Source organism: Dermacentor silvarum, chromosome 10 (genome assembly GCF_013339745.2).
Source record: "Dermacentor silvarum isolate Dsil-2018 chromosome 10, BIME_Dsil_1.4, whole genome shotgun sequence".
In the NCBI taxonomy this organism is placed as follows: domain Eukaryota; kingdom Metazoa; phylum Arthropoda; class Arachnida; order Ixodida; family Ixodidae; genus Dermacentor; species Dermacentor silvarum.
The window spans coordinates 128,558,949-128,584,177 of record NC_051163.1 but is presented as its reverse complement, the minus strand read 5'-3'; the positions used below and the strand labels follow the sequence as shown (position 1 = coordinate 128,584,177).

The 25,229-nt window shown below is 45.0% G+C and overlaps 1 protein-coding gene across 3 annotated transcripts; it reads left to right on the top strand.

Moving 5' to 3' along the window:
* The first annotated feature begins 623 nt into the window (after nucleotides 1–623).
* LOC125940699 (uncharacterized) lies at nucleotides 624–7,880 on the top strand. 3 transcript variants are annotated; one of them, XM_049657142.1, is made up of 5 exons: nucleotides 624–1,073; nucleotides 3,816–3,860; nucleotides 4,017–4,195; nucleotides 6,961–7,115; nucleotides 7,200–7,880. In XM_049657142.1, exons 2-5 carry the CDS (start codon nucleotides 3,827–3,829, stop codon nucleotides 7,396–7,398), a joined length of 567 nt encoding a protein of 188 aa, XP_049513099.1. In that variant the 5' UTR covers nucleotides 624–1,073; nucleotides 3,816–3,826; the 3' UTR covers nucleotides 7,399–7,880. The 3 variants fall into 3 exon arrangements, 2 of the variants coding, with proteins under 2 accessions (XP_049513099.1, XP_049513098.1); XR_007463902.1 differs by having other exon boundaries at nucleotides 4,017–7,115; XM_049657141.1 differs by having other exon boundaries at nucleotides 4,017–7,880.
* Nucleotides 7,881–25,229: the final 17,349 nt, after the last annotated feature.

Here is a 25,229-nt window from a genome sequence, read left to right as displayed (position 1 = left end):
AAACGCCCACCAGAAACGCAGTGTCTAAGCGAATGAGGTCATGGACTACACATTTTATAAATCCCTTTAGGGGTATCTGCTTGAAACGGGCCTACACGCTTATATTTAATTTCATTGTGAAGTTATGCCGCGTGGCAACCCAAGTAAATTAAAAAAAAAAGACCGAATGAGCCCACAATACGATATCCTATCTTTCGCAGGCGTATCCTTCCTCTACAAGAACTGTAACGTACGCGCCTGTACGAATATCAAAGTACATTCGGTGCCTCCATGCTGCGGATCACGTGCGGTCACCTTCAAAGAAAAGATGGAGAACAGCGTCATGCAAAGACGCCACAAGAGAAACAGGCAATATTATTTTCGCAAGATTGTGCTATACAAGCGCTGAAGCACCGTTCAAGACCGCGCGTCACCGCGTGAGCGTCCAGCGGAATAACGAGGCGAAGGGTCAGCTACGACGCCGGCCACCGCGGTGCCGTCCCGCTGTCTCGCCTGGAAGCGCGTCCTCTACCACAATTTTTTTTTTCACTTTGGTACAACGCAAACTTGCGTTAACGCTCGCCGCCTAGCCTTCCTTATACCCATTGTAACTCGCCAAGGGTCGGTTCTTCCAAGCCCTCGCTGTTGCTTTTTACTTTCTTCTTTCACTCTACTGACCTCCTCTACCTCTTTCCTTCCCATGAGCCCTTTCTTCGATCACGAAACAACTGTAGTGCTGCAACGGGGCAAAGCACACTAAAGGGTGGACTGGCGCTGGCAAAATAACGACTAAAGCGCCGCCGTGTCTCCCTCCGGCGGATTTCCTCAGAAAAAAAGAGCATATCCATGCGCTCTAACCGACCGAGTTTCACTGGCGGAGCCTTGTAGTGGTTACGGAGTTACGGCGACAAGTGCTTCACTAGTTCCGCACAGACTGTCACACAGAACGCTACAGGAGCCAGCCATTTTCTATGCCGGTAGTGGGTTTGGAAACTTTGCTCGCGCTTGTAGATTGTTCCGGATGTTCTGGGGCCATCGCTAACAAGTTTGGCTTCGACGCTTAGGACGTTTCATCCTGCGGTCACTTCTCAGAGGTGAGTGGTGAATGTTTGTACTATTTCTTAACTAGCGACAAGGCGGAGAACAAATTGGGATCTCTTGCATGCTTTCCGCCGTTCTCCTCGCTGGCTTTGTGCTCGGTCTTTGTTGTGTGGCTTGAAATTTTCTGCGACCGCCGCGGGATAAAGAGAGTTTCGGCGCGCAGCAGCGGGCCGCATGAATACACGCAGCATCTGTCATGAGCATAATTTCTGTGTCATTTAGCTCTTTTATGTGGCAGATTCTGTCGAGAAATCTCGGAACTTGATCTGACGCTCGTGACGGGGGGGGGGGGGGGGGGGGGGGGACACCGTGGGGCAAGGTTCTGACTGGTGTTGTAAAAGTTGTTGTAAAAGTCGCGGTGCGCTTTTTTCGTTGTTGTGTGTACGTCGCATAGACTTTCTCGCGCCTGCGGCGCTCGTGCGGATTCAGTCACGCCGGATTATACCTTTCTCGCGCCTTACGGCACTCTAACTTCGAAATCAGCTAGTAGTGCGTAGCTCTAAGCCCGGTTCACTGAGAGGTCTTTGTAAAACACTGCCTTCTACGCAAGCTTTAATGAATGACATCGTTCGCTTTCATGGATGGCCTGCGTAAGCGAGCCAGTACAATTCACGATGACCTTTCAAATGCCTTTTTTTTGCATTCCTTGCTGACCTCGGGAACCTTTCTAGTGTACAGCGGACGAGTACGGAGCGCGCACAGCCACCCTACGGCTTTCTAGTTTGTAGTATCTGTGACAAGCTAGTTGTCGGTGTGGTGGTTTGATGCGTTGTTTGGCGTCTTTGTTTTGTGCGGTGACGTTTGGTATAACTGCTGGTGCAATCTCATCAAAAGTGCCCTCGCACTAATTTATCTGAGAAAAATAATCGAAAGTTAATGATCTTAGCGCGCCATTCCCGAAACATTCAGGTTATATTGAGTGTTCTTATGTAAACATGTTATGGTCCAGTACTGTTAACGTAATAACAAACTTACTGCGATGGTGCCGACAAGACATTTCAATTTTTCCCGCCATGGACTCCGAGATGGACAACGCGATCGTTATCGGACGCCACGATAGTGGGCCTCTTCGATTATCCGTCTCTGACAGTCCCGGACCGTCCGAGAAGCTGCACACGCAACACTCATTGGTTGAAAGCACTGCTTCGGGCAGTCCGTGGCTGTCAGGGACGGATAATCGAAGAGGTCCAGTGGCACAGCATGCGATCTCGCATTAGGGAGAATAGATGCCTCCAAGTGCGTCTACCCACATGTCGAGCTATCCACACACACTATTTATGGGTCGGAGAAATGGGGTGGCTCAGATCACATGTTCTGCTTCTGAAGTTAGCGGTAGCATCACATCAAGAAATTTACATTAAAATATGGGGTACTTCGTCCACATTTCAAATTAAATTTCGAAGTTTTTCATATATTTCGTGCTTTCGTCTCATTCACGCTGTGCTCTATGTAGTATAGAATCGGCGGTGAAAGTAGTTATAAAAAGTTCTTTATGAGCACTTGCAGCATTTTTTTTTCACCTGAAACATTAAGAAAGTAAGCCTGGTTGTATACAGAGAGCATGCAGGTAAATTTCCAATAATTCTGCTCCGTATAATTGCTTACAGGCAATTTGAGAAATACTTCTGCATTTTTGGTTTGCTAATCTCGTCTTACTCCAAGCCATTCTTGAATGGCTGCGAAAAAGAAAAGGCTTAGTGAAATGCTCAGGATTGTAGTCTATTTCCACAAATTAAATGATTTTATGCATGAAAATAAGATTAAGTTTGTTGCCAAGGGTTTTATAACGAATCAACCTTATTTACATAAATTTATCAGTTTTTTGTTTTTTTGTTTTTATAGAACTAATGCAAGCTGATTTGCAGTGCAGGTTCCCCGCGTGTTTGCACGCCATGGCCTGCTCGACATTGTCAGAAGACATAACAGGTGTCCTAAGAGGACGCTGCACAGATTGTGAATGTGGAGGATTTCGGCGAACAGCTCAAATAATCAGCTATGATAAACTACCACCTGGGTGGTGCATCCTCTGCGGCCACTCTCCAGCTGCGCATGGAGCCTTAACCCCCTTCAGTCAGAGAGCTAATGAGAGTAAGGATGGCTGTCACTTGTCTGCACATATTTAGCAAAGTAGCAAGTTTATTTGGCCGTTTCGTTTCCTATGGCTCACTTGGTGGTAAAACTATGCAGTGTAGCCTGGTTTCACCATAATTTAAATAAAAGCATTAAAAGAATATGCATTCTGAACCTAATGCAAAAAAAATCAAAAGTGAATTCTGCATGCCTTGTACACTGCATTCAACTTCAACCGCATGAACAACTTGCATAAATTTTAAATATTCCGTTTAATGTGCTTTTATTTAATTTCTACCCAGTTCGATGCCTTCTTGTGCATTGTATTTCTGCATGTGTGCCTTGTTTTTTATTCCTTGGTAGCCAAGGTGCCTACCTCATTTAGAACTATATTATGCAAGTGCTCTTTAGGGTGCAGATTAGATTAGGCTGACTGCTTTTAACCTGATCAAACTGGATGTGCTATGCAATATCCAGAATGTATTTTAGTATGCACCAGCAATAAATATCAATACCATAGTAGAATTCCAACTTGTATGCACAGCGCAAAGAGACACCTCGGATGATTTGATGTAGCATCATGTAAAGCATTGCTGAGCTTGTATTAGGTGTATGTGCGATTTAATGAAAATGTGTATCTACACATATATGAAATCTTTTATTAGATTCCACCCGAATGGAGCTGGAAGGACAGCACAACTACAACAAAGGTAATCCAGTTTTTTTTAACACTCCCTTACAAGCTTCTGTCAATAAGCTCACTTTAAAAAGAAATTTTCATTACTGGAAGTAAACATACTTTTGGCTTTAGTGATTTTACACCTAATTGATCAAATGCTTTCTTTCTATTTTTCTTGAATGCGCAGACTGTTGGCTACAGTTTCAAGAGGAAGCTAATATGTTGCCCATGCAAACAAGCCTTCCGGCTTCAACAGACTGTGGTGAAGGCTCCGCAGACGGCCAAGTGAACCGCATGACAACGCAGCACACGAGCAGTGCTCTGGCACCAGAACCAGCTGCTACTCCCATGAGCTCCACAGCTCAGGTAGCTTACCTGTGTAAACACTGCGACTTTTCGTCATATTACTTCAGTCGTTTTGCTAAGCATGTCAAAGAATATCATCCTGGTATTAAGGAATACAGTTGTGCCATTTGTAAGGTAACTTTTGCTGCACTTAGCCGCTACAAGACACACTATGATGAATGCCATGGACCTGCACAGATATCAGAGGAAATTCATGGTCATACTGAATTAAGTGGCCTAGAATCTGGAGAAAGCTATGCAGAGAGCTTAAATATGGATACTTCATTAGAACCGGATGTTCTCGCACTTAGTGATGAGGACAGGATGTCAGATTTGTGCAGGCTGCTTGAGGGCAAACACAGATGTTCAAAAACAGTCGTGGATACTGTTGTGAAAGGTGTATCAAATTTGTTTTATGCGAAAGGCCTGCACTTTGATGTTTTTAATTTAAACAGTGACAAAGCACGAAAACGTTTGTATGAAGCGAATTGCATCTACGTCAAACCCAATGAGATTGTTCTTTCAAATGGTAGTCGGGCATACTATGTACCATTGAAGTCCCTCTTGCAAAATTTATTCCGACATCCTGAAGGAGCAGCTTACCTCCAGCGACGCTTTTCCTTTTCTGAAGATGGTTTTCTCAGAGATATTTGTGATGGCGTCAGGTTTAAGAGTCGTGCTGAGTTTAAGCAGGAGAATGCTTTAGGGGTCATGCTTTACTGTGATGACGTAGAAATTGCTAACCCTTTGGGAATGAAGAGGGGGACATGTGGAAAGCTTACACTGTTTTATGTTACATTTGCAAACTTTCCAGTTTCCAAAAGGTCGCAGCTGAATTCTATCTTCCTTCTTGCTGTTGCAAACTCAAGAGACCTGAAGACATCAGCCACTAAAACTGAACTACTTCAGGATTTTGTCGAAGCCATGAATGAGCTGGCAGGCAGAGGAATTTCGGTCCAAGTGAAGGAAGGAGAGATACGGGCAAAAGGGGGCCTGGTAGCATTTCTGGGTGACAGTCTCGCAAGCAGTGCTATAGCCGGCTTTAAAGAATCTTTTTCACCAAATGTGCGGTATGCATGCCGACGCTGTAAGGCACGCACTTGTGATTTTCCGAATATATTTTTACACTCAGATTGTCCTTTGAGGACAGACAGGGAAATTGAAGCCAAGGTGCAGCAGTTGCTCAGCACAGAAAACAAGGCTGAGCGGAAAGAGGTGTCAGCTTCTTCAGGTATTAAAGGCCCATCTGTGCTTGGTCTAGTTACAGGGTTCTCTTTAACTCGAGACGTGCTCTTTGACCCTATGCATATTCTTCTAGAAGGAATAATACCCAAAGAAATTTCTTTGTTTATGCGTCACCAAATACACACCCTTCGTTCATTTAGTCGAAAACAACTAAATGATTCCTTAAAGGCATTCAAGTTTCACCATTCAATCAGTACCAGTGAGTACCCACGCATGTTCGATGCGTCATTACAGCTTGTGTCATCAGCAAGTGCAACAGCCATTCTTGTAGTGCACCTCCCGCTTATTTTGAACAACATTGTTTCTGTTAATGTCTTGGGGCCGACATACGAATGCTTGATTCTTATTTGTCAAATTATGCAGCTGATACTTTCTCCAGTTTTGAGCATTGATGCATTGGGTACGCTCGAGTCGCTGATTATCAACCACCAAAAATTGTTCCTCAGCTGTTATGGGGAGCAAGCTTTCACGCCAAAGCTACACATGTTGATTCACATGGTGGACCAGATCAAGGAGTATGGACCAGGCCACCATCATTGGACTATGAGATATGAGGGGAAAAATGCACTGCCTAAGTCCAAAAAGCTCTTCAATTTCAAAAATGTTCCGTTTTCAGTAAGCGAATTTTTCCAGATTAATTTGTCCCATTCAATGTGGCATGGGAACGGAGAAGCAAAAATTAGCTTTCTTGATGGCACAAATGAAGACCAAAGCGGCATACCTTACCCTTTGTCGCCTGCCTTCGTTCAAGCAGGCTTACCAGTTTCTTCACTAGATTCTGTTGGCCAATCAGTGCAATCAGTAATGTGTGACAATGTTGTTATTAAGGTGAATGACATTATGATGACTCAGACTGTATCTGGTGATGCCGGCTTTTTGAAAATCACTGTTATTGTCCAGTTTTTGAAACAGGTATTTTTTGTATGCCATGTTATGGTCATGGAAGCTTTTGACACAAATTTGAACTGTTTTGTTTTGAGGGCGACAAACCATGAGTTAGTTGTGTCTAAAAAGAAATTCTTGCTGTCTTGGCCTCTCTATGTATACAAGCACGACAGTGTTTTTTATTGTTTGCCTCGGTATTATTCTTCCTTGCCGTAACTGTTGACCTGCCATTTTTTAGCCAGGATAACACTTTGTACTTAGCTGTCGTTTGGCTCTTCCATCACCTGCTGTAGCTTGCAAGTACCCATGATTTTGTTAAGTGCATTCATATAAGTTACTAGCATAAAATGTGTTTACGTTTCTAATCATTCTAGAAAATGTCGCACCACATTTTAGCTGTGATTATCTCGTTTAGTTTAAGTAACACATTTTTAGCCTAAATAAAATTTGAAATTTCAGCAGTGGCAAGCTTTTTCTATAGCATTCATTTAATAAGGGATATAGGAATGACTGCTCATGAAAGTATTTCTGTTGTCAAACGTCCCTTTTAACATTTTCTTAGGTGTTTTGTCTAAATGAAATAAAATTTATTACTATGAACTTTTATTTCTTTTAATACTTGGTGTCATTCATTGTGTACATTATTCCATCCATAGGAAGCCACCAAGCAGACTTGTCGGAAGTGGGATAAAAACTTTCTTCCCTCTTTCTCTGCATACTTAAATCCACTGCTCCATGGCCAAGAAATGCTTACTATGGCACGCCGCCGCATGACAGCACAGCTAAGAGATGAGGTCATTGAATTCCTTGAGTGAGTAAAATTTGCATGGTCATATCCTGTGAGGCATATTCATAATTAGGACTCTCCCTGAGCATTACGCAAATTCTCTTTCAGAAAGAACAACTTGATTAAAAGTTCTAACTCTGCTGTCAGAAGGTGGAACTACTGTGCCTTTGCAGAAGCTCTAAGTGACGCCTATCCACGAATGGTATGGGAAACAAAAGGAACTGCAGCAGTTCAGCAGCTTGGATGGGTGAGCTTGGTTAAATCATTCCTTATGGTTGGAATGAAAAAGCTTTGGTGGGCCATTTGATTGAAACATCTGCTTGATCACAAAAGCTTGCATGAAGCATAGGAGAGGATCAATTTAATGTTGCGGCGGCTGTATCTCGTTCACCATAAGTTGGCCATAGTTTTGCTACTTTTGCTACAGTGAGCACCAAGTATATTAAAAACCCCATTTCCGGCTTGTAACCATAGGAAATATACTTTGTTTTGTGGTATTTGTAGAAATCTGGCAGATTTGTGGCTTTTTTAGGTTCGTATTTATTACTTGTCCACTTGCAGAGGGAGTTTATGCATTCAGTCAGCAGCACAAGAAAGACAAGAAAATTGCGAATGAAATCCCTTTTGACGCTGACCTCAAACACTTCTGAACAATCAATTGATATCTCGTGCGATGAAGCACAGCGTGAGTTGAAGGTGAGGGTCGCAGTTTTTAGTCAGCCTTGCAGGCCATTTTTATTTGATGCGACAAAAGGCTTCCCATTTTATATTAACACTCAGCACTGCAGATATGTCACTGTTCCACACGTATATTTGCTTATCTTGCATGTCATTAATTAAATAATGTGACCTAATGAACAGGCAGTTGTTACATAGCCCTTATCTAATATGACTTATTGGTGCACAGGCGATTTCTAAAAATGTGACAGACCCAGAAAGAATTGATCTCTCCAGAATGAACATGTTGCTGCATGCAACCATTGAAGTACGGAAGAAAAATCAGTCGAGGAACTCCCTGTATACTATTTGAATGCAGCTGTGGTAAGCGTATTTACATAAACGAGTAACATTTTGCATGAATGCCTTCACATTTTTTCAATCTGTTTTGCCTGTTGAAGTGGCTATTGAACGAAAATTTTTACGTTGAATTCTTATTAGGCTTTCCAAAAACAGCACGCCGCACGCTTGTCTGCATTTTGTTTGCAATGCAGACAAGTATTTGCAGACAGGTTTGAGAGCAGACATTCTTAGTACATAGTACTTTTGCAAGCACAGTGCATAAAAACTACAAGGAAGGAAACAGCACCAGAACAGACTAAATCCTAATGATTCAGACTATTTTGCAGTAAGCAAGAAAGTAAGAAAATGAATTGAAAGGAACATGTTTTTGTAAAAATATAGATTGTGTTGGAAAAAAAAGGGGCGCCTGAGACATTTCATTACAAAGAATAAAAGCCTCATCATTACAAAAGCACTTTGAAAAGTTCAAATGTGCCCAAAACAAACCAACGTGATTCAAAAAACGTACTGAGTGTTTGTTTAGACTACTTTTAGAAAAAGGCTATGGGCTTAGCGAATGTGGCATTTGAATGATTGCGTATACTGTCTTTTTAGCTTGGCATGGAGGCTGAAGTTAGGTTTGGGGCATCACTGCACGCTATGGAAAGTGAGCTTCATAAAATCCGGGAAAAACTCAACATGGACAGCTTTGTTGATATTGACTGCTATCTGCGTCCTAAAAAAGCAGAATTTGCTTTAATATCTGTGGTGAGTACCTAGGAGGAGACATAAGCAACGTTAATTCATTGCATTCAGGTGCCTAATCCTTTCCGTAATTAAAGTTTCTAATCATTAAAACACATTAAAATGACTTTGACACATTAAAAGTACACATTAAAAGGACTTTGACACCGATAAGTTTCATACTGATATTAGCTTAAATATTTTAAAACACCTTAAGGTAAACAGCCCTTTGCAGTACATTAAGTGTTATGGCATATGCAGCCTGCAAGAAATGCAGTAAATTTGACCTAAATAACGAATGCATAACAAGTAACCTCCTTAGTCCTACTTTTTTCGCACATTTTTTTGCATGACCGAATATATTTTATTATTTAAAGGGGTAAACGTTTAGAAAGGGCTCAAAACTGTGCTTGTTTATATTAATGTGAAAATGCTAAAAAACTTGCATGATAATGATGTACATAGAGGTGAACTAAATAAACTTTTCTTTAGGACCCACATGATGCCAGCAAGCTCCTTCCAGGGCCATGTGTTGTCATGGAACCGGGAGCCGAAAGAATCTTATGCAAGCAACAGACAGTTCATCTTGTGCCTGGATGTTCCGTTGAGCATGCATTAATCCTATGCTTGACTATATATTTCGTACTAGATGTCTCCTATCCACATGCATTCGGACAGACCTTAGGGTTGCTACAAAGCATACTGTTAAAGAGTGAAACATTTCAGGAGTGCTTCATGTCCCAAAAGCTGAAAGGTTTGTTGAAGCAGCTGAAAAGCTACCTGACAAAGACAAGGTAGAAGGCTAGCCAGGCTGCAAACTGAATATGTAGCTAGCTGACTGCTTCAGACAAGCTCTCTTAATGTTTTTTATGTTGCTTGGGTGATATGAGCAGCCAGTGCATGCTGCTCATTTGTATTGGCAATTGACAAATCTGTATAAGTAAAAACTCATTGAACTGAATACTATATGCCAATACTTGATTTACTTCTTGTTTATTGTGGTTTTCCTGTTTATTCCAACTGTCTTGATGTTCTTGCTACACAGACTTCTGTATAGTTGTGTACTAATGTTTATTCTTTAAGCTGGCCTTGTATTATATAAATAGTTGTTTGCACATAACCGTGCTGCAGAAAGTGTTCTGTGGAATAAAGTGTTCAAAAGTGTTTTCCATCCTTGTTTACTTATTCAGTACTGTCAGCCAGAATATCAGGCTTCGTTAGTACTGTACCTCTGTAAGTAGCATTTCATAAGGTTGAGTGCATTCAGAAATAGAATTCAGCCTTCAGATCATGCCCACGTAAAGCATTGGCGTCAGCTATCGCGATTGTAGTCTCACAGATTGTGTAGCATTGCAATTTCATTTAATATGACATGCATCTACAATAAATCTTAGGCATGACACCCGAATGCATATGCTGCAGTCTTTACTGCGGCCATTCTCAAGACTTCACAAATTCTTTCATTCATTATATTGAGCACTCACTGATAACATGGCTGTTTCCACATGCACCTAAAATTTATGTTGCCATTTTTAGGCTCACTGAATAAATGGGTGACTTACTGATTGGTCATCTCATGCCACCAGCTTATGTAGACCACATTTGGCGTCATTCATATGTCATGTATAACTAAACTTATATGACATTTAAATTAGACAAGTCAGCGTTGACTACTATAAATTTGTTGTATAGCTGAACTGTCAACTTCAAGACCATTTTTATTATAATATAAAAGCATCGCTTTATAAAACAGTTGTTGCTTTACTGCAATGCTGCCCAGATATGTTTTCATGAAACAATTACAGGTAAAATTACAGAAAATGTGTGCGAAACATTGTTCCAAATAGTATGTGGAACAGTGCTATGCTTACTGGAGCTATGATCCAGCTAATAAACAAGTGGAACGCTGCTGCGCATAGAACCCAATAAAAATAACCAAAACACTGTTCCATATATTTTATCAGGGGCGCAAGTTACACTTAAGTAAGCGGAACTTTTTGGAACCGCTTACTTAGAAAAGTTCCGCTTACTAGCTGGAACTTATCTGGAACCAGATTAAGAGTGTAGCCCCGAAGGAGAGAATCCATCATTCTCTCGAAGGTCGCGGGGGCATTACACAATCCAAAAGGCATAACCCTGAATTGGTAAAGTCCATCTGGTGTGACGAACGCAGTCTTTTAGCAGTCCATGGCATCCACGGTAATATGCCAGTATCCGGAGCGTAGGTCGATGGAGGAAAAGTACGTGGCGCCGTGGAGGCAGTCTAAGGCGTCATCGATTCGGGGCAGGGGGTATACGTCCTTGTTTGTGATGTTTTTCAAGTGTCGGTAGTCAACACAAAAGCGCCAGCTGCCGTATTTCTTTTTTACTCGTCTACAGGGGACACCCACGCACTGGAAGAAGGTTCGATAACGCCTTTTGTGAGCATTTTGTCAACTTCGCCTTGGATCACACGACGTTAATTCGGCGAGGGAGACACGATAGGGATGGCGGCGGATAGGGCTCGCGTTCCCCGTGTCGATGCGATGTTGGACAACCGACGCTTGGCTCAGACAACGATCGTCGAAGTCGAAAAATGTCGTGGTAAGTCTCGAGGAGGCGGCGAAGGTCAGTAGCTTGATCAGAAGGAAGATCATCAGGGATCATTCCGACAAAGACATCGTGCGGCGAACTGCTTGTGGTACAAATGAAGGACGAACTGGAGGGACTCGTGGGATCCAACGCGCAAATGTCGCAGTCTTCGGCAGCAGTGAAGGCGGCGAGTGACATGCCTGCCGGAATCAGTTGAGGAGAGGCGCTGAAATATAAAATAGGAATGGTGATGCGGTTGTCGCTGACAGTCACGAGGGTGTTAGGCACGGCGACGTTCTTGGTGAGCAGAACGTCTGGTACCGGGGATAGCACGTAATTGCCATCAGCGACGGGAGGGTTCGAGACCATGGGGATATACATGGCGGCTTGCGGGGGCATGGGCACATAGTCGAGGGAGCAGAGACGGGCCGAAGGCGTGGTTTGGGCATCGGCTAGGAGCGGTAGTTCGAGCTGCAGGAGGCCAGTTGCACAGTCAATTAGGGCAGAATTAGTTGCGAGAAAGTCCAGACCAAGTATAACGTCGTACGGACATTGCTCAAGAACGGCAAATAAAACAGAAGTTGGGTGACTGGCGATGGTGATGCGGGCAGTGCACATGCCAAGGATGGTGGGAGTTCCTCCATCGGCCGCGCTTGCAACGTGGGAAACAGCAGGTGGGACAACCTTCTTGAGGCGACGGCGAATAACAGAGCTCATGACAGAAATAGAAGCCCCGGTGTCGAGAAGCGCAGAAATCGTCACGCCATCAACGTCAACGTCCAACGCACAGCGTCGAGTCGGCAGAGTAACTAGAGGGCTTTGGGGCAGAGTCGTCGATGCAGCGTTATCTCAGGGTGCTGCATCGTTTAGTTTTCCGGAGTGCAGGAGCCACGGTTGCTCGGCGACGGGGCGCGGCGAGGTGTTGGGGAGCGGGAGGACGGACGGCGGTACGGTTGCGAACGCGACTGGTGACCTCTAGGAGACGGCGAGCGGCTGGGCCATGTAGTGGCAGCGTCAGGATTGTAAGGGTGTGCCGCAGATATTGGCTCAAAAGGACTACGATCAAGGCGGCGAGCATGGCCAAAGGATGGAGTACGTTGCGGGAACGACCAGCCGTTGTTACAGTAGCGAGCAAGGTGCCCGACACGGCGGCAGTTAAAGCAGATAGGCCGATCGTCTTCAGTTCGCCACTCAGCAGGGTTCCAAGATCGTGGAGCGAACCGTGGATATCGAGGGAACGATGTCGGGGCCCCGGAAGCGGGTGTAGGATTGACAACGGCGCAAGCAGCGTGAACCCGGAGATTCACGAGTTCGTTTCGCTAGGATGACTTGAACGAAGTGAAACCGCTGGTGCGCTCGAGTCGCCGGCATTAGAACTAACTGGTAAAGAGGCTAGCGGGAGCCATTGCCGCGATTTCGCGGCTGACAATCCTCGTCAATTAGGCCGAAGGCGGCGAAAGGTTTGATTGCGGTCGCTCTTCACAGGAAGACGTTGCAGCGGTGTTGGGAAGCCGGGCGAATGGTCGTTCAATACGGCGGCTCTTAGCCTGCTGGAAGCCCTGACACTCCTCGATCGTGGCATCGACGGTAGCACAATTTCTGCACATCAGCAAATTGAATGCGTCGTCCGCTATCCCTTTCAGGACGTGGCCAACCTTGTCAGACTCTGGCATGTTACTGTCAGCTTTACGGCACAGCGCCAGTACATCTTGTATGTACGACAAGTATGATTCCGTTGACGTCTGGGCGTGGGTTGACAGATGTTGCTTCGCAGCGATTTTTCGACAGGAGGCCCTACCGAACAGGTCACGGAGCTTTTGTTTGAATGTATCCCAGCTCCCAAAGTCGGCCTCGTGATTGTCATACAACAACTTCGCCGTTCCACTAAGACAAAACACCACATTGTCCAGCATGACTGTCAGGTCCCAGTGGTTGGAATCGCTCACCCGTTCGTATAGCGTAAGCCATTCCTCAATGTCGATACCATCGGTCCCGTTGAACGTTCCAAGGTCTCGGGGTTGGACCACTACAATTGGTGTCCGCGGCGCAGAAGCAGATTCTGGTTGGTGTGCCATGGTGGTCGCACCGCAGCGCCGACCGCTTCGGAGCTCCGTCGTCTGGCGAGAATACCCAGCACCTCCCACCAATGTGTGACGGGGTGTCAATTAGATAGAAGCGGGACAAGATTTATAAACAGGGACGGTTGGTAGAGATTGCCAAGATGGCTGAACTCGCGCGCAGCGTCCCCCGGCGATCGTCGTCTTCTTCCTTAATGCAAGGAGGCGGCCCGTAACAATATTACTATGCATAAGACAAAGGTAATGTTCAATAGCCTGGCAAGGAAACAAGAATTCAGGATCTCCAATCAGCCTCTAGAGCCTGTAAAGGAATAGGGTTATCTAGGTCAATTACTCACAGGGGACCCTGATCCTGAGAAAGAAATTTACAGAAGAATAAAATTGGGTTGGCGTGTATACGGTAGGCATTACCAAGTCCTGACTGGGCGTTTACCACTGTCGTTGAAAAGAAAAGTGTACAATCGTTGCATTCTATCGGTGCTAACACCAGGGACCGAAACTTGGAGGTTAACAAACAAGCTCGCGAACAAGTTAAGGACTACACAAACAGCGATGGAACAAAAAATATCAGGCGTAACGTTCAGAAACATCAAGAGAGCGGTGTGGATCAGAGAGCAAACGGGGACAGCCGATGTTCCAATTGACATTAAGAGAAAAAAAATGTACCATGGGCAGGCCATATAATGCGTAGGATGGATAACTGGTGGACCATTAGATTTACAAAATGGATACCAAGAGAAGGGAAGCACAGTCGAGGACGGCAGAAAACTAGGTGGGGTGATGTAGTTAGGAAATTTTCAGGCGCAAGCTGGAATCAGCAAGCGGAAGACAGAGGTAATAGGAGATCGCAGGGAGAGGCCTTCATCTTGCAGTGGACATAAATATAGGCTGGTGTTTATGAAGATGATGGTGATGATAATGATGAAGACTGTTTGTGTGTAAGTAACAAGTCTGTGGGATATATGATTAGGCAGAGGTGTAATTCTGCGTACGTATGAAATTGTGAGCAAGGCTCTTTGGCTCTCGGCACAGGGTACGTTACTGTCGGCAAATAGGTTTTCTGGTGGTGAGGTCGTGTACGCACCAGTTGCTAAGCGCAGTCCGTGATTGTGTGTGGACGACTGCCTTGATGACCCATAACCTATGCAGCCGTAGTCATGAATGCTGCGCACGACAGAGCAGTAGGTACATAACAGGCGTGTTCGGTCGGCGCCCCAGTTCTTACGTGATAGGACCTTCAGGATGTCAAGCGCTTCGTTTCCCTTAGTTTTTACGCTGTTAATGGGGGCTTGAAATTGTGTTTATTACCGAAAATTATTGCTAAGAACTTTGGTTCGTGCTTAACTCGAAGTGGGCTTCGATTTAATTTGAGAGCAGGGTACGAGTACAACCCCTTTTTTGTGGAAACACGACTGGCACAGTTTTTTGTGTGGAAAATTGAAATCCATTTTATTGGCCCATTGTGTCAACATGTTAATTGTTATCTGGATTTTTTCCTTTCGTAGGTAGACATACCCGAGGCATGGTATGCAATTTGAAGGTCGTCGACGGATAAAGAGTACATAATGTCGAACGGTATACCTGAATGTTTGGAGTTACCTTGATCATGAAAACGGTAGTGCTTAATTCGCAACCATGTGGGACGCCATTTTCTTGGACCAAGGCTCAGCGCAATGTTGCACCCAGATGGACCTAAAATGTTCGGTTTGACAGAAACTAGGCCAGACAGTTGAGCATTCTGCCGAACATTCCTGGTGTTGTCATATCGTGCAAAATAGGATACCTCCATGTGGTCTATGCTTTGTCTAGGTCGAAAAAGACCGCTAGGCAGTGTTGTTCGTAAAGGAATGCATCACTTATGGTACGTTCGAGACGAACAAGTTGGTCAGTTGTTGAGCAGCCTTCCTTTTAACCACAGTGCTCATTATTTATTAAGTTATCTGTTGCGAGAACGTATGTTGTTACTCTTATATTTATTATGATTTTATATGATTTTGCCAGGCAACTTGTTAGTGCTATAGGATTAGCGAGCCGCAGTGCACTTAGCCAGTGGACTCGTGGCGGCACCACGCAGCGGCCGCGGTGAAGCCGACCACAGCGACCAATAGCAGCCGCGTATAGGAACGTGCTTTGTTACGAAATAAAGCCCACAGAAAAGAGTCAGGATTAAGGCTTCTTTTGTAAACGAGCGTTTGTGAGAAAAGTGACTTCGCGCTCCTCTTGCGATCACCACATACCGCGTACGACAGCAGAACCGTGATATCACTTGACAAACTTGGTATAACCGCGATCAACCAGGCCAAATTTTTTTAACATGAAATGCTTTTACCTCCCGTTGTCGAAGACCTTCAAGTGAACATGACCTAAAAGCCAGAGCCGTTGTACGGGCACTCAAATGAGAACATCCGGGGATTGTTGCAAGAACATGCGGGCAACCAGTCAAAAGGTAAGAAAATGTGGTCTCTGGCCCCCAACCCTTTGTAGAGGGCCTCTTTTACTATCAAGCTCGAGCCTCCAGCCGGCCTTCACCCTCCGCAAGAAAACGACTACGAATCTCCACTAGCGGAGGCCCATCTTTTCGAGGCTTATCCGCATGTTCTCAAATAATTGCCGACCTCCATATCACACCACCGTCTTTGTATGCCCATTCAAAACAAACATTTCAACATCAGTGTTTTAGACAAATTTTAATGCGATAAGTATTTTGGGGGGAAATTCACCCAGTGTGCAGCATGTTTGCCAGTCTGTTGCCCCGTTTGTCCGTATTTTATATTTCACGCACACTTGTATTACTGCGTAGTCCATGGCGTAATAGGTAGGGTAATTGACGGCTGCGGTGCGGGGACCGGGTTGGAAACCAGCCGTCGGTCCAGCTTGGCTTATACTGGGTACCTGACACTGCTTATGTGCCGCTATACAATGAACCTCTTTCAGGCCGAATTTGCTGACTGGGTAATTGCCTCCAGGTTTGTGAAGCTTTTCAGTGAAGCTCTTTGCCTGTCAACTTGGGTCCCTGGGTATGTGCCGCTGCTAGCAAGCCGTTCTTCAATGAATGCTTTACACGCCAACTTGGGTCACTGGTAGAGTGCAACATTGTATATCGCGCTCTTTAATTATTGCATTTTACGCCAACTTGGATCACTTGGCCAACATCATCATCAGCCTATTTTACAGCGAAGCTGTTAAGGACTCACTATTCGATGGTCACGTCCGGCAATAGAAAAAAAAACTCCCATTGGCCATATGCTGTATGTGCGAGTGAAAGCGTGCGAGGGCGAGGGCCGCGCGCTTTCACGGGGACGAGCACACGGCGGAGAGCAAACGCGACTTCCCAGTGGAAGGGGAGTGGTGGGCGAGGAGGACATCGAAGCACCCTAGACTGTGCGTGTTACTGCGGGCTCTCCCACTGCGGCGCATGCGCGCAGCCCTGCCTGCCTCTGCCGCCTGTGCAGCCTAAAATCCCTATAGTGCCGCCGACTCTCTCTGGGAGCTGGGCGGTCGCGCGCACGGTATCTTGAAATCGATCTGCAACACGGCTCCTACCTTCGTATGCGCTGTGCTTTCGCGGCTCAGTTTCCGTTGAAGCGATAGACAGCATGAACCTTCGCGCACTGCTGCTGGAGTGCTTGCTCACGCCATCGTTTTGATAGCGGTTATGTGCGGTCACAAAAACAGCGTGCACAAGTGTTGTCGACGGCTGCGACCCACGTTCGCAATGAACACGCGCGGCGTTGGTGATGTGTTTATGAAGAACGTGCCAACCTTTGACGTACACCCTATGGCGGCATACCATAGCGACCATAAGGCAATGGTCCCTGTGATAACTAAATAAATGAAAAACCACCGGATCATATATATTTCTCATTTTTAATAGTTCAAATAACCAATGACACCATCACATCTTAACAGTCATAATTAGAAAGACATAATTCGCACCATAGTACAGCTTCGCTGGTCTTCCGTCTCCACCCCAGTGGAAGGACTGACAGTTTTTTATTTCCACTGCAGGACGAAGGCCTCTTCCTGCGATCTCCAATTGCCTGTATCTTGCGCCAACTGATTCTAAGTAAGTGAAGCACTGGATAGGTGCTCCCTATTCAATGACACAAAATATTTCGAAATTTATCCGGTGCGAGGTGGAATCTAACCCACGTCACACATATTATAAAAGACCTGTGTAAATTTGTATTGAAGCAGGCGCGGTTCGCAGTTTTCTTAGCGGCGCCAGTAGGTGATACTCATCGTGGGATAAAGTTCGGTCAGAAGCTTTTTTTTATATTCCATTGAGTAGGCACCTTAAAGGACACGAAGACAGTCTAATAGCCTTTACAGTCACAATGTATTGTTAAGATTACCCCTCATGCTAATTATATACGCAGACAATATCTGCAGCTTAACCAGAGCAGGCACGGTGGCTTTTCGAGAATAATTATGAAAACGGCGCTCATGCCGGAATGCCTCCATTGACAGTATGGCGTACTCTGATCTGTTGTGCCAGTGTAGCATGAGATCAAAAGAAGCTTCTACGAGTCTAATGAATTAGCGGCGATCAATGTTTATGCAAATTACGAAGATGAAAAATGTCTCGCGGTATTCTATATTTTCCCTATTTCTTCTACTCCATTTAAAGCGTCCGCGCTGCTGATAATGGAGCGTCGTTTCTTTCCCCTATTATTCGTTCGTAAACTATCTACAAGAACAGTACCAAGGAAACTCGTTGTGATTAGCGATCATTTATCAAACATAGACGTTTTCATTGAAGGAAGCAAGAATCTCCTCTCTGTACTGTGGTGTGGGAGTGGAACGGCAGGAGTGGCAGTGTGTTTAATGCTTTTGCGCAGGGCTTCGCGCGCGAATAACACAGCCCAGAGACCATTATGGTCACGCCCATGGTGGTCGCGCTGAAAAGGAACAATAGTTGAAGAAAGTTTATCTAGGGGTTTCCAATCTAAATACATCGCAAACGATAAATCATTTTTCCCGGCAACCAGGGCCCCAATAATACTTGAGAGAACCAGCGAAAATGTATGAGACGCCCACACGTAGGAAAAAAGAGACACCACAACCATAAACTGCCAACCGACATATATTTGAAGAAACAGACCATCTCTCGAACACCAAACCACCGATGCATGCGCAATGATATTGGCAAGGTACAAAAATATTTAAATTTATACACACACAATTCGCCCTTACCCCTTTGTAGTTTCTTCCGTTTAAAGCTTAGCCTTTGAAAAAAGCTATCGCTTTACGCTCAAAGAGATAGAAGGAACACTGATGCATTTTCCTTCTTCTTGTACATTGATATAAAACGCGCCAAGTATTTCGTTTTTGGTTTTCATCCTGCCTCTGCCAAGAATTGTGACATTGTCAAAAAGTGGTGCACGGTCACCCTGACAACAGTGAGAAGCCAGGTGACCGACTCCTTCAGAGTTGGTCAACGCACAGTGCTCGCGCATCCAGTCATTGATGCATCGGCCGGTTTGGCCTTACCACACGTCATCGGGATTTGGTTGACAACATGTATCGCTAACTTAACGTGTTTTTTACATGCTTGGTTTTGTCGGACTCTTCGTTCCCGCATTTTCAATGCGCGTGCACAGTCCTGGCAGCTTACTAGGAGCGGAAAACATCAATTTACAGCATGCCGCACAGCAACTTTCTGGATATTATGCGATCACTTAAACTTTTCTTCCTTCTTTCTTTTTGACAAGTTTTTGGTCTCGTTTGCGGCATGAAAAACGAAAAATAAACACTTGAGGCGTTTCATATCAGTGTACATGAGGAAGCAAAATGCGTCAGTGGAACTTCTGTCCCTCTGAACGATAAATATATAGCTTTCCTCAAAGGTTGTGCTTTTAACATAACGATGTAGAAAGAGATAGGGCAAAGCCGCAAAATAAGCAAGCTTTTACACTCAGTGGTGTGTTGTTTTTAATTGTTACGCATAAGGTGTTTATGTTTTCTCTTCCACAGGCTACACTAACGCGGATTTTAACGCGGGATTCTTTTTAGAAGCGCTCTCACTTGTGCGCGCTTTGCCTCCGTAGCTTTCCCTTCATTGCCACAAAATGTTGTCCGCGAGTAAAGTTCGGCATGTGCGAACTACCTACGTGTGGCATAGGCATGAGAGTAATCAAACGGTAAATATTATCGTTTTCCGAGTAATAATCCCCACTTCCCAGATCAGATCATAAGAATGTATCTCCGCGGAATGAACAAACTATCACGTAATGTCTTAAGAAAAAAAAATATATACAACAGTCAAGTATACGGCAATAGTTGTGCAATGTGGCAGTGCGCTGTGACAAAAGTTATCTACGAAAGACAGTGCGTGAGAAAGTGCGATGTCACGATCCCGTCCGCGCCAGGAAATTACTTTCGCAAGGATGCCAACAGTGAAATCGGGCTTTCTGCGGAAATACTATCAGCTTTCGATCCAACCGAATAGGAGATATGATACGCCTCTGTACCATGTTGACATCAGGCGGAGATATTGCTGCACAACCAGGGCAAGGTGCGCGCGTAAATCCCTTTTTTAACAAGAATAGTTATGTGAAATATTTGTAACAAAACTAGACGTGCGACTTTAATGAAAATATACGACACATTTTGATATGTACTGTACTCTCAATCAGGAGCATTCATACGTTAGACAGGACGTAATCAACTGAGCTGCTGTCTTATAATATGGCATGAAAAAAGGTTTCCTGTTCAATTTACATTACGAACCTCATGCTTAGCAGCTCATCTAGTAACCGCCGTCATAAAAGTACACGAGTTTTGCCCTTGAAATGAGTTTTCTGGCCAGTTATATAGTGGATCTTTCTCTTCAATCATAGTGCCAATGCTCTGCGAGTTCGCACACGTTTGTTCTTTGTTTGATTTTTCATTGTATACTGTGATTTCTTTAATGGGGCCAATTTCTCACTGCATTAGCGAATAAATTTTAGAGAATATCTTTATGTATTATCAAGATATGTTGTGAAGTTCATGATCATATTTGTAATAGATTGTTTTTATGTGCGTCAGTATGTTTCTCGAAATTGTGCTCGATTGTGTAGTGACTGATGGATCAATAAATATTTTGACCTTTCAAGAAAAAGATGTTCCATTCGAGTGACTCGGCAACCAAAGGTCAAATTCAATTCACCATGGTGCTTATGAAGGAATCAAATATATCTGACATGTTTTGAATCGCCTCCAAAATGAAGTCACCATGGCACTACATTGCGAGTGCTTTCACACTACTGGGAGGAGTACCAACACTCTGTTCTCAAGGAGTATAATCACTCGGTTAGGAGGAGTACAAACACTCCGTTTGAGGGAGTACAAGCACTCTGTTTGGGGAAGTAGAAGCGCTCTGTTTAGGGGAGTACAAGCACTCTATTTGGGGAAGTAGAAGCACTCTGTTTGGGGGAGTACTAATACTCTTGTGGGGTGGACTATTCATACTCTGTCTGGCAGAGAGTGGTGTTTTACCCTGGAAAACGGAGTGAAATATGGGACAAGAAAATACTCCCTCAAAGAGAGCACCGGGAACCCCTTGTTTTACACCGAAGCTGTAGACCTCTACCAGCCGAGGAAATTTTAGTGTCGTTGGCGCAAGGAAAAAATGCCAGGCAAAACATTGAATACAAACAGCATATGTCCTTTGAAATCAGGCATACACCACAAAGCTCAGCAGTCGTTTTCAAAAGAAAAACCAGAAAACAAGCATGAAGACCACATGATGGTTGATAAGGCGCATGTGAACAATAAGAACACCCTCCTACGCGTTCCGGTAAAGATTAGGTTTGCAGCTGCTTCGAAAGGGGTTGTCGCAATTCAAAGCTCTCGTGTAAAGTGCAAAGAGCTATAGTGTATGCTAATGACGTCTGGTAATAATGCGAAGCACATACATTCTCCCGAGTGTGTTTCCCGGTAAAGATTACGGTTCCGTAAGCTACTTCGAGTGGAAAAGTACCCAACAGCATAGAAATCACGTAGTGACGTCACCAATGTCCAGCAACTCATTCACTTCATTCGAGGCTACCATATGTAGACCGCGGAAAGTAAAGATGCCAGAACAACAGCGTGAATATAATGTTGCGAAGTAATAAAGGGTGTGGTTAAGTACATTTCACTTGTCTCTGGTATCACTCTTTGTAGAGCCTCGCGTGTGAATTCAAGTGACGTCACAAGGGGTAATTGTTGTGGGTGTCGTTTACAGCTTCGCTGTCCAACCCCCTTCACAGCGTGGATTGAACCACAGTATTTTTTAGAGTGTGCTGTCGTCATTCATGGTGATTATGAGGTTCCTTTTATTCCATTGTGCTCAAACAGTAGTTCTCACGCTGTCGTTGTCATACCATCATCGTGACGTAATGCCTTCGTGGTCGTACCATAGTCGTCACTCCAGCATTGTCAACCGATTCATGTCATACCGTCGACGTCACGCAGTTGTGGTTATACTATCCTGATAATTCCAGAATTGTCATCCCATTTCCCTGCATGCTGTCGTCGTCATACAGCCTTCCAAAATGGCAGCATAGGCTTAGAACGCCGACGAGCGGTCGAGCATCGGGGATTAGCAAAGTAGTTCGAACGAGAACTCTGTGAAACATCGTGAGGAATGCAACGCCATGGAAGAAGCAGGACATTCAGGCTTCCAAACGATTCTGCGAGCTCGAGATCGGGAATGAAATTCGCCTAGCTCACACCACGTCTCACGCCTGAACATACACGCTGCATACTCGTAACTATATTGCGACATTTCTTTCGTTGTTCATTTACCAGTATCGATGGATAGCACCGTCAGTTTTCAGCGCAGTAGCCGGACAAACTCCTAGTGTGTATTTAACGTGGTGTGGATAAAAAAGAACGGGAGGAACAAAAGTCTTGGATTGCCGGCTAAAAACACCTAACAAATGAGTAGTATATTCGAGTGAAGTTACACAAGCTAGCGTTTACTGCATGGTCATTCATAATTACGTTTCATAGGAAATGTTCAGGAATGTGGCGCGGGTTGTGTTGCTGGCTGTTATGATGCCGAGCCCGCCGATGTGGCACAAAGACAATTGCGAAGCTTCTCTGACGGCATTCCTCTCTCTCTAAAGCACCCATCTGCCGGCTATTGTAGGAGCACCACTGCAAGAACTAGTTCCTACCTCGACATGACGCCTACTTCTTTTTGCGGCCTTTAAAAATAAACGTTACATCTGCACAAGTTTCAGGCATAGATTTACATTAACTTGCGGTGCTCGCTTAAAAGATGTGGAGGAAGCCTAATGTCTTTGACATTTAGAATGTATTGTTTTGCAGTTCCCCTTAGCGACAAATATATATGCCGACGAAAGCTGCAGCCTATTTAGAGCAAGGACGGGGGCTTTTCAGAATAACGTATGTTACCAGCGCCTGTGTAGAGTTGGCTCCAATGAGAATGCGAACTAGTGTTTCCGTGTACGGTTCTACGGTTAGGTTATTGGATTTTAAAAGCTGTGCTATGATGGAAGTTATGTATTTCCAATTATGACTATTAAGATGTGATGTTGTTTTTGGTTATTTGAACTATTAAAGAATGAGAAATGTATATGATCCGGTGGTTTTCATTTATTTAGTGACCACAGGGACATTGCCTTATGGTCGCTACGGTATGCCCCCATAGTGTGTACGGCAATGGTTGGCACGTTCTTCTTAAACACGTCACCAACGCCGCGCGCGTTCGGTGCGAACACGGGCAAAACGCCGCCGCTGCCGACAACAGTTGTACGCGTTGTTTGCGTGACCGCACACAACCGCTGCCAAAACGCTGGCTACGTGACGGAACGGCTAAACGTCGTTGTCGGCACTGTCTGGCACGAGAGGCCAGAGAGAGTCGGTGGCACAGGTGGCAGAGGCCCGCAGGGCTGCGCGCTTGCGCCGCAGTGGGAGTAGTAGTAGTAGTAGAGAATGAGGAAAAGAGAAAAGGTGCATGTTTCTGCAGCCCTTAAAGGAGCACGGCTCAGCATCTGAGGGGCCGAGAAAGGGGTATAGAATGTAGGAAAAGTGGAAGAAGGGGAGGGTAGTCGTCATCGTCTCGGGCAGGTTTGCCCTTACAGTCGGTCAGCCAGCATCGAACCGGCAAGGTAGCAGAGTACGACCTTGAATACCCTGCTGGAACTGCGGCCTGGGAAGGGCAGGTTCGTGCTGCAGGCTGAAGGCACGCCCATGCGGCGTAGTTGTGCCACCATGGTGGCTCGGTGTTGGTTGAGTGCGGGGCAGAAACATAGGAGGTGCTCCAGTGTTTCTGTCCCGCACTGTGTATAGGCTGGTGAGTCAGTTCTACCCAGGCGGAAGCTCCGGGCGGCTATCCAGCAGCAGCCAATCCGTAGGCGTAGCAGGAGGGATCTCTCCCTCCAAGTCAGTCCCCGGTCCGGCAGCCGTGTCGGGGACTCCCTCGCCCTCACGCGCTGTCACTCGCACATACAGCATACGGCCAATGAGGGTCTTTTTTTTTTCTATTGCCGGATGCGACAATTGCAGAGTGAGCCCTTAACAGCTTCGCTGTAAAAAAAAATGTGCAGATCCTATGCACTCCGGGAATCGCTGTTATGCGCAGCATTTTGCAGGTACTTGGCTATGAAATGTTGGTTGGCGCAAACTGATACCAGCTGTAAAGTGGCCTCAACAAGGGGGGGGGGGTGCAGCCGGCTAAGCGTCTGCTGTGCTGTGGTCACAACTCGAGCGTTTATTTTCTCCGCGGCTCGTAGCTAACTGCAGTAAATATCTGTGCCACGGGCAGCTGGAAGGACCGATAAAGAGAATGGGCTGAAGCAGACAAGTGCTGACAGAGCAGCGTGTGATGGTGTAAGCTTTCAGGCACTTGGTTTGGAGACAGAATACGTAATGGCGCCGGGAGCGTCATTCGAGAACCGATGCGCACGCATGGCTTGGGGTTGAGGTTTCTGGCGCGATGCTTGGAAGAACACTCTGCTGGGCTGCTTATGGTGAACAAAAGCATCGGGTGGAAAATTGATTAAAAATCCAACGCTCGCTTTCTCCGACTTTCGTAAAGAACCGAGGTTGACAGCCAATTGTATCGCCGCTTTCAATTTGCTCACTCTGTCGCTCTAAAGAATGCACACCCTTGCTCGACGAGGCACTTCCTTGTGCAGAGGTGGCTGTATTGGTTACTAGAGCTCTGGATGGTCGTTTTAATGCATATACTTTAGGGGTTAACTGTGTGCTCAGAGTTTGCAGTGTCTAGCGGGAGTAGTAGTAGTAGTTTATTGAGGAAAATGACGCTAATTTCTGGTGCCCAATAGCAGAAATAAGCGCCATTTTCGTCAATATACCAGTGCTCTTACTGCCGCTAGGCACAATTTTTAGAACACTTACAAAATCTGATTGGTTTTACTACCTCCAAAGTGTTTTTTTTTTATTTTACACAAATAAATTCCGGATTACAGGCAATAATAGGAGCGTTGCGCTTTCAATCAAAATAAAATATGGGGTTTTACCATCCCAAACCAACTTATCATCTTAAGGCAGGCCGTTGTGTTGAATTGTGAGTTAATTTTGAAAATGCAAGGCAAGGAAGTTGCTGCATATGCAATGTGCAAAATAAAGAGGTACAGTGTGTTTATCATTTTCAAACCTTCAATTTCAGCTGTGCACCAATACCACGCAAGTCATGGCGAGCATGAAAGAACCAGAAGGCGTAAGTTCGGAAACATTTTGGTCTAAGCACATAAAGAAAAAAAGAAACCGCCAGGTCCCATGATCT

Excerpts from the sequence above, each read along its gene's own strand:
- LOC125940699 (XM_049657141.1), top strand. The coding sequence starts at position 3,827 with ATGGAGCTGGAAGGACAGCACAACTACAACAAAG. Across the intron at positions 3,861-4,016 it reads ACAGCACAACTACAACAAAG|ACTGTTGGCTACAGTTTCAA; the intron begins GTAATCCAGTTT and ends TTGAATGCGCAG.